General features: G+C 34.2%; 2 protein-coding genes across 2 annotated transcripts in view; one reads left to right on the plus strand and one right to left on the minus strand.

Moving 5' to 3' along the window:
- Positions 1–13760, plus strand: part of PCDH15 (protocadherin related 15) — a gene marked incomplete at its 3' end in the record, with an annotated part of 650107 nt that overhangs the window by 495082 nt on the left and 141265 nt on the right. Inside the window, exons 22-23 of the mRNA XM_079793021.1 lie at positions 8386–8526; positions 13436–13548. Coding sequence (XP_079649147.1) covers positions 8386–8526; positions 13436–13548 — 254 coding nt within the window. The remainder of the gene's footprint in view (positions 1–8385; positions 8527–13435; positions 13549–13760) is intronic.
- Positions 9329–11796, minus strand: LOC307112324 (SUMO-activating enzyme subunit 2-like; the record flags this gene model as incomplete). The annotated part of the gene is given in 5 exon segments (XM_079792926.1): positions 9329–9853; positions 9857–10520; positions 10522–10850; positions 11071–11604; positions 11608–11796. Coding segments are annotated over 5 exon segments (1914 nt in total). The 3' UTR covers positions 9329–9655.

Genomic DNA, 13760 nt, shown 5'->3' on the forward strand with positions numbered 1-13760 from the left:
TCAGCAATAATAATTTCATTTTTAGAGGTTGGCTACATTTTTTTCAAGGCATCTTGTTTCTTTTGAATGAAGTGAGAACCACCCATTTTAAACTAGAAAAATAGCAACAGCAAAATCTTTTGAACTATCAGATGGAGAAACTGGGTAAGGTCTTAGAGTCAGAGAGAGCATTGTTGCTGAATATAAATTAAAAATTATAAAATGCATGTTGTGCAAAACTAAAGTGCTCTAGAGGGAGGGGGAAAAAATCTTCAAGGGACTTTTTTTTTTGCTTCCCATTGAATTAAAGCTGTTAGGACTTTGATTTTCTGCCTTGATTTTGTGACAGCATTGATGTGAATAGTGAATGACTAATCATTTTGGATATTTAAAATTGCTAACTTTTTCTTTCTGCTCACCAGAGACGTCTCACTCCAAATGTTCACAAAACATAAAACTGCAAGTGTAATTTCCATTTGCATATACTTATTCTTTCTGGAGCTACCTCTCACACCCCATGATACAAAAGTTCTCTTTGTGGGCCAGTAAATGCCTGACACAATAGTGTCCTTTGTGAGCATGTGGGAAGGAAAAATTGGGATAAATGATTAAAATTTACATTTTGCTCATCTCCAAGAAAATCTGAGGGACATACAAGTATTACCTTTTCATTTTCATATCATTCTTTTTACTTCATGCATTTTAGGAATTCATAAGATTCTTATTTAAAGTAAAGCAGTAATTGAAACATGTTTAATATTAGCAATTTAAACAAATTCTTATTTGCCTGTATTGGTGTGAAAATTATTTAGACATTGAAGACTCCTGTTTTCATTTTTTATATTGATTTATGAATTAAATGTATTTCATAAAAAAGATCTTGTATGCTCTCTCACAATAGTAATTGGTTGAAAAATCAATAAGTATTCTCACTATACTTTTTTCCCCCCGAGGATTTCTCTAAAAGGAAAATAATTGCAGTGTGAGGCATTTTCCCCCCTCTTTGGAGATTTTGAGAGCTATACTAGTCCTCAGAATTCAGACAAGCTACCTGAGGAATTATTGTTAAAGTATTTTCACAGGTGGCTTTTACACTCTCCTCACTCACTCAAGGGCACTTTTGCTGATCTCTAGAGAGTGAAAAAAGATGGTCAGGTTTTTTCTTTTATGATTCATACCTTGTGTTTTATTAAAATGTCATGTCATCACCAAATAATGGCAGGTAATTATGGTGCTCAAGATGCTTAACCTTTAAATAGTTATTCTGATGTAATCCATTATTAGATGGCATAACAGTAAAATGAAAGCAACAACAAAGTGTCTTTATCCAAGATTTACTGCTTGCTTTTTGTGCAATAGTTAAAACCATACAGAGCCAGGAGTGTTATAAGATTGTGTTTTTATCTCCAGATAATATAAGCAGTCCTTTATCATTTCCGAATGACATCTCCACAGTTCTGTTTTTCATCACTTGCCACATACTGACTTGTGTTGCTATGCTGTATTGATTTAGGTTATTGCTAGCAATGTTGCGAAAACTTTGGTTTTAAACATCATCGCCTACAAACCAAATGGCTGACCCAGGAGCATGGGGGGGAATGTACTCAGCACAGTGGGTTTTTTGTTTGTTCGTTTGTTTGTTTTCCTCACATCAAAGGTGTTAAGGAAATAATCAAGAACTATTTTCATGATGCATGTCAGCTCCTGCAAATTGAGAAGATATAACCCCAGCCTTAGTCCCTTTGGTCTTAAATACTTCATTTGAAAGCACACCATGAAACAGTTGGGACTTGATCTTTACATTGACAATGAGTTATAATTAGATTTGAAAGTGTAAATGAGTACAAAAGGGAAGGCTTTATGAGAATGTTAATACATGGTTAATGTCAGCAAAAGGCAATGTGAAGTATTCTAAGAATCCTTTTTGTAGCATATAGATTTATTTCAAGAATAATTATAATGTTAAAATTACTTGAAATCAATATTAGATTTTAACTGCTAGTGATGTAAATGTTGCTCTTCTAATTAGGAAACCGCCATGCTTATCAGCTAAAATCATGGCTTATGGCTTAAATTGTTTCCTTTATTTTGAATTTCTTGTCAGAGAAAATGGGAACAGAGCCTTTGAAAGGGTAGCGTGGCCCAGCCAGTATGGCTCAGTGGTTGAGCATCGACCTGTAAACCAGGAGGTCATGGTTCGATTCTTGGTCAGGGCACATGCTGGGTTAAGGTCTCAATCTCCATTGTAGGGGGTGTGCTGATCAATGATTCTCTTTCATCATTGATGTTTCTATCTCTCTCTCCCTCTCCCTTTCTCTCTGAAATCAATTGAAAAAGAAAAAAGGAAAAAGAAAGAGTGGCTTGGCTTCTCAGGAGTTGGGTTCTTGGCCTTAACACCCTCAAAGCCAGGCCATGGTAACTCTTGGTCTCATTGATAACCACTTTGCAATTATTCCATTTCCTTAAATGATAGCTATTCTTAGGGGGTAGACTACAACCAAGCATATGCCTGCCACAATATAAACACTTCATGGTACTTAGTGAATGAATAAATCAATCAGAAAGCGTTTAGTGCGGACTTCACAAATAAGACTATGGCAAGAAAGAAACAGAGATGAAGCCATGAGAGTGTGTATGAAAGGTACCAAGGAATGAAGGTTCCCTGGTATGGTCTGAGCTGCTCTGGGTCGGAATTCAACTTTTAAAAATGTAGGGGATTCATTTAAGTGAGGGTAGAAGAAATCAGCCTAGAAAAACTATCCAAAAATTGCAGTCAAAACATTCATCAGTTGTTCCTGAATTGGTGTGCTGTGATTTGAACTGATTCAATGAATGTTAGCTATTAAAAGAATGCATTAAGGATGTTTTTAGCCACTCATCTGGGGACAGGAAATATGGAAGATATGTTGTATGGAATACATTTAATTATATAGGAAGAAGAAGCTTACTAATGACTTACAAACAGGGCAGAGGCAAAACTAAAACTATATATTAGAATAATTAATTTCCTGTGATACATTTTTATCATTGAATGAGATAAATGAAACCAGGAGGTGAGTTAGCAGCCATTGCTTTCATTTAAGGAGTAAAAGGGAAAGATTGATAATGAAAACGGGGAAAATATAAATACTTAAAAGCCATTGAAATAGAAGAATTAACAGTGATTGGGCCTGAGGTTGAATATCACAGACAGAATAAAAGCAAAATCAGAAGTGAATCAAGAGTTTCTAGCTGGAGTGAAAAAAATAATTGCTTTGTTGCATCTCTTGGTTTACTCAAATATGTCTTAAATTTTTTTACAATATACACTTTGCAAGTTCTTTCTTTTTTCCTTCTTTTTTTAAAAAATATCTTTTTATTGATTTCAGAGAGAGATATAGAAACATCAATGATGAGAATCACTGATGGGCTGCCTCCTGCCACCGGGGACTGAGCCGGCAACCTGGGCATGTGCCTTGACCAGGAATCAAACCATGACCTCCTGGTTCATGATTTGATGCTCAACCACTGAGCCACACTCACCAGGCTATACCACATATTCTTTATTCGCTCCTCCACTTGAAGATATTTAGGTTATTTCTTCAATTTGGCTGTTGTGAATAATGCTTCAATGAACATGGGAGTGAAAATATTTCTTTGGTTTCCAGATTTCAAAGCACTTGAGAAAATTTCAGTGACAGGAACATTAGCAGTTATAGATGGGCTCTGACATCAAAAGGATTCCCATATAGCTGTGATTTTTATTAACAGTGAAGTAACCTGTGCATTTCTAGTACAGCAGGATTTTATGAACACATAGCAACAAGATTTCAATGTAATAACAGAATAGTAAGAAAAAAATACCATTGCATAAAGTTAGAAAAAAGCAAAAATACACACGGTAGTACCAGTTGGATTTACCTACCCACATGCTGCAGAGTAAAGAATACCAAAATATCACTAGTTCATTATTAAAAAATGTATATTATTTGAGGCAGCTGAGTTGGGTGATATTGGATTCAGGCTGAAGGTTTAGTTCGTGTCAATTTCACATGCTTCTTTCCTCAGGAATCCTTTACTGAGCCACCTGCTCTTCACATAGTGAAGGACAGGATCACAAAAGAACTTGCTTAACCGCATGATCCCATGTAAGACTTTTGGTGTGTGTCACAGTCCCTCAGCTTCCATTGACCAAAGCAAGTCACAGGGCCAAGCCCAAAATCAGTGGGGCAAGAAGTAGAGCTAAAAAAAAAAAAAAAAAAAAAAGGAATATTTGCTGAACCTTCATGCAGTGCACCACAACAGTGTAGTTAAAAGCTACTCTTTAAGTGAATTAAAATGGTTGTCTTTTTTTTAAAAAAAGGAGGAGGTTATATTAAGTAGGAACAAGATGTGAGGATAAATTGACATAAAGAAATGAGAAATAAATATGCCTAGCAGATCCATTGATGAAATTGTTCCATAAATTATTGGTTATATTTTACTTAAATCTCTGTATGTGTGGTCCAAACAAAATAAAAATTCGCAATATTTAAGGGCACTACATTAAGTGTTAAGGATTAAAAATTTCACATTTTCTAGATTTAGAATTTCAAACATAAAGATATAGAAGTTAATCACAAATCAATCAAGTAAATAAAAATGACTACTGCAAAACCTTTAAGGAATAAATGTTTAGGGTGCTGTAAAACCAGACAAGTGGAGTCTGATTTTGTGTGGATGGTTCTGGACAGAAGAATTAGGCTCAAAAGTAGGAGGGGGGGGGAAATAAGTTTTAAAAAACAAAGGAGACAATTTTGCAAGGAGGTAGAGAGATAAACCTGAGGCAGATTGTATTCAGTCTGGTGTCCATAAAGATAGTGTCAAGATGTTTTGTTTTATCCTAAGAAAAATGAGAGGATTTTAAGACAGAAAGGATAGGGTTGCTAATTACTAGCTCTAGTTCAAGTTCATCTTTATTTTTAAGTTCCCTTGGTTTTGGAAGTTGGTTTTTGTGAAGGAAATTTTATTTTGTTTGGACCACAGGTACAAAGATTTTAGTAAAATATAATTTAAAGGAAGTTAAATATGCCCCCACTGTTACCTTATATATTTTAAAAATGTATCCAAATGAAGAAATGTTAAAAGAAATATATGATTTGATGTCCTTAGGGGATTGACTTATGTTTGCCTTTGAAAGACATTTCCCAAAAGAGTTAGTGGTAAATAATCTTGAAGCAAATATCTCTTAAAATCTTTAGTAGCTGTGTGAATACAAATCTGTAGAAACTGAACTATATGCAGACATTATGTTAAGTCTATTATATATGGCATAAGGACCTTGCCTTTAAGAGCTTCAACTCACTGTGTTGTCAAAGTATAGTGGTCACTTCAGGTGTTTAAAAGCAGGATTGGGGAGAGGAAGGAAGAAAAGCACATGATCCTCTCAGTGGTTACATGGAGAGTTTGACTGCAGTTTTTTCTACTCTCTTTTAAGTATACCTTAGCATCTAGTTAAATGCACTAAAAACATTTTTTTTAAATGACTGTCATAATGAGTGAACAACAACAACAAATCAAACCACTTTATAGTACTCCCTGATGCTAAATCGTATTGCACTGTTACAGAATACTTCAGATTAGCTGATTTCAAAGACATTGGGAAAAGCAATTTTGGAAACAATGTCAGAGAGAAAACTCTTTGTGTACTTGAAAACAAATTACCTAATGTTTTTGTGTAATGATAATAATAGGGTTAGTATTTCCTGACAAAATGCAATTGCCATTAATATGAAGAAAATTATATGGGTCTGAGCAATTTCTTAGTAATTATGTATTTAAGAAAAATGACTAAATCCAGATATCCCCTGATATTAAGCATTTATTATTTTAGTCCATTATAGTCTCATTGAAATTCCTTATGTTTGCAGGTTTAGAACATCTTTCATACGGATCTGCAATTACCTTCTGTAGTAATTAACTACATTCTCACCATCATTAAGTCAAAACATACTGTGTTTGATACTAACTAAAAGAATGAAAATCAAAAGTAAAAATGTGCTAAGTAATAAAGAAAATAGTTGAAATCTCAAGGTTATATTTTCTTCATATAAGTTTACATTTATTCAAATTAATTACATATGCCTTGTTATTGTATAGAAATATGTTACCTTAGTTTTAAAAAAACTAACATAAGCAACATTGTGACAGGATTTTTTTTTTGGTCTGTCATATTTCCATTATCTAGAAAAACTGCCAGGCTTGGAGTATCATCTCAGTATATCACCAAATTACTACATATGTACTAAATAAATTACTGTTCCAGTAGTTTTGTCTCATATTAATATTTATTGAGTTTTACATATATCAAATTTAGTAGATAAAAGGACATCATAGTGTTGAAATCATGCCTTTCACATTTTGGAAAACACACAATATTTAAATAAGTCAGACTTTTCCAAATTGTATTTGGAAAGAAGCCTAATACATAAACAAACAAATTAATTAATTCATTTAATAGATGTCATAAATCATGTTGTTCTTTTGGGCTATTAGAATTGGCAAACATCCCCAGAGTCCCATTAAGTTATTGACTAATGTTACTAGTGTTGGTGTTTGTGTTTAACTAGGAAAAATGATATTGTCCACATAATCCTTTAAGACTTAAGTTACATAAAGAAGTTACTTAACTTCTTTGAACCTCATTTCCATATAAGCATAATAAGATCATATCAGTGGATTGGTGCTTGTACTTAATGAAAACACTTAGTGGATGTCAGGCACACAGATATTTCCTCCTCAGTCTTGCTTTCATGGCAAAAATGCCTCACTTTGCCTCTGGTCTGGGACTGTGCTTGTAGCCTCATCATTTGTGAACTTCAGGATACCAATGACTGGACTCAGGAAGTAACTCTGGTGTCATCCATGACATTGTCAAATTGGGAAATAGTGTTTTCATAAAACTACCATGCAATAGAGTCTTTACAATATCCCCAAATAAGTGCAGGGGTGGGCAAAAGTAGGTTTACAGTTGTTTCTATAGAAAACAATAGAGCATTTAATAAATAATAATACGGGAATAAACTCTGTGTTTCACATACTGAAACCTATTTCAAAACAGTAAACCTATTTTTGCAAATCCCTGTATGTACATTTTTAAAATAAATTTGTATGGGATATTTTGTTTAAATAGACATCTTCAATTTATTCCACTTAATAATGATACATATCTACTTTTATCCCTTTGAGTTTAAAACAAAATGTCCCAAATCTTGACACATAAATTGTTTTAGTTTGTCATTCTAATACTCAAATAATATAACAGATCAGATTCCACATATAACACAACCACTGTAATATCTACAAATTGAACCTTTTTTAGGCATATCACATTTTCTTATGTAAGTGTCTATGTAGAGAGGTATAAAGTCCACTTGACTATAACTCTGAAAATCTGTGCTCTAGTTCTAGCACCTTCGTTTAGTACATCCATGCTTCTGATAGCTTCATCAGAAATATGAGAAAATTGTGTTTTTCTGTGTACCTTTTGTCCTCCCCACTTGACCAAATATGAGGCCCATAGTACATAAGCATGTATTTCTCACCATTGCCTATCATCTTGAGAGATGAGTATGAATAGCTGTGGGTGAGTATCTATGACCAGATATTGATGGGTTTAAAATTGAAAACTTGTCAACAATTTAACCACATTTTGAGTTAAGTAAATTCTTAGAAATCCTCTGTACCATATAGAAAATTATGTATCTATGATTTTTGCCATCACTAAAAATATCTGTTTTGTTCAATGATGTGTAACTCAGATTTATTACATTGTGCAGTATATAGTTGGTGTAAGAACACATCACCTATAACCTATTACTGTAGATCATATGAGGATTTATTTATTAGAAAAATTCTAATTATTCCATCATTATTTTAAAGGAGAGCTTCATATCAGAATGTATTAACTATAATAGGAATTAACATGGAATGTAAGCACTGAAGCTGAGAAGTAGGGAAGAGATATTTTATATTCACCCAATCCAGAAAAAAAGGGGCGGGGAGAATTTTCCTTATGATAGATGGTTTCATTTTTCCACTACTGTACTCAGGAATCTTTTTGAAGGAATATTTAGCAGATATGGTGTTTAGGGAGTAAGTTGAAATTCATAAAATTAAGGACAAGTGGAAGAGAGTATAGCTAAGTCAACCATTAATTTATTATTTTACATAATTTTAAATTACATGTAGTAAAATCTCTTCACTAATTCAGATTGAGTTATTGGAATGAAATGAAGATTATGCTACATCTGAACCCGAAATTATGGAAAATTGAAATATGATTTTTCACTTTTAAAGGCCATGCTTTTTAAAAACCATTTTAACATTATCACTACACTTTGTGTTTATTGTGTGACTGTAAATTAATAATATATAATTTTATTGTAGGGATTACCTGCAAGTCGTGTGAGGTATAGAGTAGATGGTGTCCAGTCTCCTTATCCTGCCAGTATTTTTGATGTAGAAGAAGATTCTGGAACAGTAATAACTCGAGTCAATCTTAATGAAGAACCTACGACCATTTTTAAGGTTAGTTTTTCTTACTTGTCTATTAGATACTTAATTTTTTATTGAAAGTTCGGTTTGACAGATGACCATACTTTTTGTCTTTTTCTTCTTTTTAATATCTTAAAATTTCAAGCAATACATTTTAACTTCATTGACACTTTGAAAATACAGTTCAATAAAAAGAAAAAAAATTACTTGATATTTCACACTTTGGAGATAACTAGAATTTACCATTTTACTCTCTATCCTTATGATATATTTCTATTTAAATACAAATATATGTTTTAAGTAACATGGTCATATTATTCATACTTTTTTTTTTAAAGCACCACCACCATTAAAAACTTTATTTTAGAAAGTACTCATCTATGGCAAACAGTGGAGATCTTTTAACCTTCATATCCATCACAAGTTAATTTTTTAAAAGGAAAGGATTTAGCATTTCTGCAGAAAATACAATGAATAAACCCAACAAGGCAGTAGATACTGTGCAGGCATGTACATAAGTATGCAGAGGCCATTTTATTTGGTCCATTAAGTACAGTATAGTTGTATTTGAGTTTTACAAAACATCAAATATAAATAACCTGAAACTGTAACAATACACAGAAATTGGCTTACACAGACATACCAGGCAGTACAAGTTGAAAACTTGAGTAAATTAACATTGTTTTACATCAATATACATAGTGCCAGTTCATATTTAAAAACAAGTTTCAATACAGCACTTGATATTTTTTTTTAAATCTGTTTCAGTTAAGAGTATGAAAATGGTTAGATCTAGGCTAAAAATAATTCTTTTTCTAACCAAAAATAAAGGCATAATATTTATAACCAGGTATCAACTCTACTAAACCACAATATTTTAAACTATTAAATGATACCTAAGAATATTTACATTAAAAAGGCAACATGCATTGTGTTGTTTCTTCTCATGACTAGTTATGCAAACGCTTTGTTCAGAGGGTTTTAAAACTGTATTTCTACTTTCCATACAGCATTCTGCAATGTGTCTGATAGTTCTAGCAAAATGAGTGCCTTCAAAGAGAGCAGAATCATCTTCAAGTCGCTGGGCTCAACTTTTCCCCTTTGGAACAAAGGACGTTGGGTGATCCATGCAGTCAGAGGGTTCTGTTGGAGGCACTGCTGTTCAATCTAATGCTATAATATCATCAAGCTCTTTTGTCTGTTCTGTGCGTGACCTCTTTGTACTGATATTCTCTTTCTCATCCAATGTCCTCTTGCGACTTCTCTCTTCTGCATTGATGTCAGCATTATTTGAAGGACCTTCTTCATCTGAATCAACTATGAGCACATTATCTTGCTCTTGTGCTGTGGATGTCGAAGGCTAAGCTCCATCATCACCACCATTGGTTATGCTTTTGGCAGCATCTTCAGCTTGTTTGGGCCCCACTTTTTCTGGGGCATCACCAACAACTTCAAATTCCACAGCCTTTCCTAGGTCTTCACTATGAAGGATGTTGATCAATAAAGTGTAGTCCTGAAGAAAGTCATCTGCTTGAAGCCGGCTCCCATTTCTAATTCCAAATTCTGACAACATCTTGTGATTATTAGCTTCTGTCCCTCCCTCTTCTGAAGATATTAGGATTGTTCCTTTCCCATCCTCGATTTGGACATCTGGTGCTACCATAGGAAATTTTTCTTTCTCAATCTTATCTTGTAATGTGAGAACGGTCACTTTATGGACATTCAGTCGCACAGTCACCTCTGGCTTGCTGGCACATACGTAACAATTGAGGTTGGGAGGATCCAGTGCACAAGGCACAAGGAGCTTCTTCCGTGGGTTTGGTTGTTTATTCAAAAAAATTGTTCTACACTGGTCTATTTTTACTGATAAAATCTTCAATCTTTCCAATACTATTAACCCAGCAATCACCGCATTAGTAGTAGCAATAGCAGGAATAATGTTCCCTGCCATTGATTTTATATCAAATCTGCTCTTCATATTCATACTGAAAATATGCATCCTGAGGTTTGCAGCAGTGGTGACAAAGGATGGCAGATGGGTCATCCTTGTCCCAAATGAGCTCAGCTCCATCCCCCTTTTCTGCTAAATGAACTCTCAAAGTCTCAGTGCTCTTTGAAAAAAGACGTGCATAGCTCTTTACATCTAGAACTTGCTGGTCTTTTAGACCTGACTGGGGTTCATTTTGTTGATCTGCTGCATTGATTTCTTCTCCTTGACTCTGTACTGCAGCCCAGTCCAATGGAACCAGAGGTTTCCTTTTCTGCCATAGTTTGTCCATTGTCAACAGATATCTGCTATCATCTTTAAAAAGCTTGGTAAAAAGTTTAACTGGATCATATCCAGTTGATTTAGCCCAGTGGTCGGCAAACTGTGGCTCGCGAGCCACATGCGGCTCTTTGGCCCCTTGAGTGTGGCTCATCCACAAAATACCACGTACCCTAATTAAGTTAATAACAATGTACCTACCTATATAGTTTAAGTTTAAAAAATTTGGCTCTCAAAAGAAATTTCAATCGTTGAACTGTTGATATTTGGCTCTGTTGACTAATGAGTTTGCCGACCACTGATTTAGTCCCTTCCTTTGTGGAAACACGCTTAATGTCACCATCTTCATTTGATGCTCTGACTCTGGCTTCAGCTTCCATTGGTTCCCAGGAAGCTTCAGGGGCAGCTCTGTCAGCAGATACTTCTTGATCAGCATCTTCTTCCCCAAACAACTGGTTGAACAAATACTTTGCCCAAACAATGCAATGAATAGGTTCTGAAGGTGTGTTACGAATTGTACAGCCAGGAAAAGTTCTCTGAGTTGGTTTGGGATGACATTCATAACATTCAGTCACGCCCTTTTTGATAGTAGTTACTTGCCCAAGATAACCAGCAGTTCCACTCTGGATAAGAGGGACGTCAGCTGCCAGACACATCCTATTAACATGGTTTCGGGCAGCTCTGTTATCTAAAGCATTCATAACCAATATAAATTGTCGAAAAAATTCCACAGTATAGTCGGGGTTCATGATGCTGTCATGGTAGGCTATGATATTAGCTTTCGGGTGAAACTGCAGTACACTTTCTTTGGCAACCTGGGCCTTTGACCTTCCAACATGTTTCTTTTAAAACAAAAACTGCCTGTTGAGATTGCTGACATCAATAGTATCCAGATCAATCAGCTCGATGTGGGAGAATCCGGTGAGCACGAGGCTCTTGAGGAGCTCACAGACGATGCCGCCCGCGCCCACCACCAGCACCCGGCCCCTGGTCACGGCCTCAGCCAGCTCTCGGAGGAGCCCCCGTGACAGAGCCATGGCTGGACGACCACGAGCTGCGACCTCATACTGCTTCTTTAACTTCTATTATACATATCAATGAATACTATTAATGCTATTATTTTAATGGTTGCATGATATTCTATTGTATGAATATACTATCCTTTTTGTTGGTTTGTTTAATACCTTGTTGTTGGATAACTAGGCTGTTTCTAATTTTTTGTTATCTAATCTTTGCTTTCATGAAACTCCTTTTGCAATTATCATTTGCCACTTGCCTTCTCCCCCCCAACCCCCCTCCCCTTAAATAACTGCAGGCGGAATTACTGGATCAAGTTTATGTACTCATGATTTGTTATACTTCCAGAAAATGTGGAATAATACTAGCCCTCACTATTCTCATAAGTAATCTATTTTGTTGAATGTTTGAATGTTTCCATTTTCTAAAGTTACTTAGAATAAAATTTTTCACTGTGAGTAAAGCCTTTGGCTCTACAAAGAGTTAGTGGTGTAATAAAGCGTATGTTTCTGTGTGAAGCCAAACAGCTCTGTGCCTGAGTTGTTTGCTTGACTTAAAAGATTTACAGCCCTTATGCACAGAAAACATAATGCCCACCCCAGTATTACCTGATATAATTCAAAATACCAGTCTAAACCCTAATCTAAGTAAAGGCATCCAACACATTTTGATTATTCTCATAATAGTTTCCATTTTTTTCAATCAAATACTCATCAGTTAACATTGCAACTATCAATAAATATTATGTCTCACATAATTTTATCAGTATTTGTAATAATTATTTTCTTTGTAAGAATGAAATCTAAAGGTAAATCATGGCTCTCACATGATGCTTGGTTATGGTTTGATGATCTAGTTTGAATAAATTTAGGTTAGTAATCTGTAGCTTTCAAAATTATATTCTGGAGAAACATAATTTTGAATATGTTTAGCCTTTCTTATAATAAACACTAAAATTCTTCTAGATATAGGTTATCAAAGAAAATGGTAAATCATAAAAGTTATTTTAGTAATAATCTTATACAGCTATTACACTTAAGACTAAAGCTTTTTTTAGTTTGCATTATTTGAATACTTTCTGCTGTAAACTTGGTTTTATATGTTGTAATTGTTTTTTAAGTGAGTGTATTTCAAAGTATGTTAAAGAATAAACATTTCCAATTTTATCCTCCAGAGTAAGTATTTCTGGCCTATAATCTTGCAGACAATTAATTCTCTTTGGAAAATTAATTTCCTTATATATGCAAGCTAATTAGTTTTTTGCTATTGATATGACTGAATTTAACACTTTTTAAATGTGTTAGTGCCTAGAAAGACATGTTTTCACTGTAGGCACCAGTGAAATTATAAGAAAGAGTTTATCATTGGGAGATATGTTATAACATAACTGTTTTACTTTTATGTAGTTTTATTTATCATAGAGTTAGTAACTCAATTTATTTGAGTTATATCATCTCACAAATTAAAATAATAACATCTACCTGGCAGGATTTTGTGCAGATTAAATAATACATGTAGCATACATTAGTACATTGCCTGCTACCTGGTATTCAGTGTTTCGCCTCCTAGAATCAGGCAGTCCAGTGATTAAAAGCACACATGGAAAAATGAGAACGTATTTTGTTAATAACTTTAACGTGAATTTTATTACTTTTTAAGTTGGTGGTTATTGCGTTTGATGATGGTGAGCCTGTGATGTCCAGCAGTGCCGTAGTGAAAATCCTTGTCTTACATCCCGGAGAAATCCCACGTTTCACACAAGAGGAATACAGGTATGATTCCTATTGGGTTTTGTAATTAATAAAGGGCTTTGCTTTGTTTTGGCCTCTAAAAATTGATGTGATATATAAGGTTATCAATGAAGTGATCTCCCAATTCTAATCTAAGCTTCTCTAAATTAACATAACATTATATTTATTTTAAAAGTTAATAAAGATAAAATAACAGTTTACTGAAATAATATGAGTTTTACTAATGCTTTGAT

Source organism: Cnephaeus nilssonii (genome assembly GCF_951640355.1).
Source record: "Cnephaeus nilssonii genome assembly, chromosome: 16".
In the NCBI taxonomy this organism is placed as follows: domain Eukaryota; kingdom Metazoa; phylum Chordata; class Mammalia; order Chiroptera; family Vespertilionidae; genus Cnephaeus; species Cnephaeus nilssonii.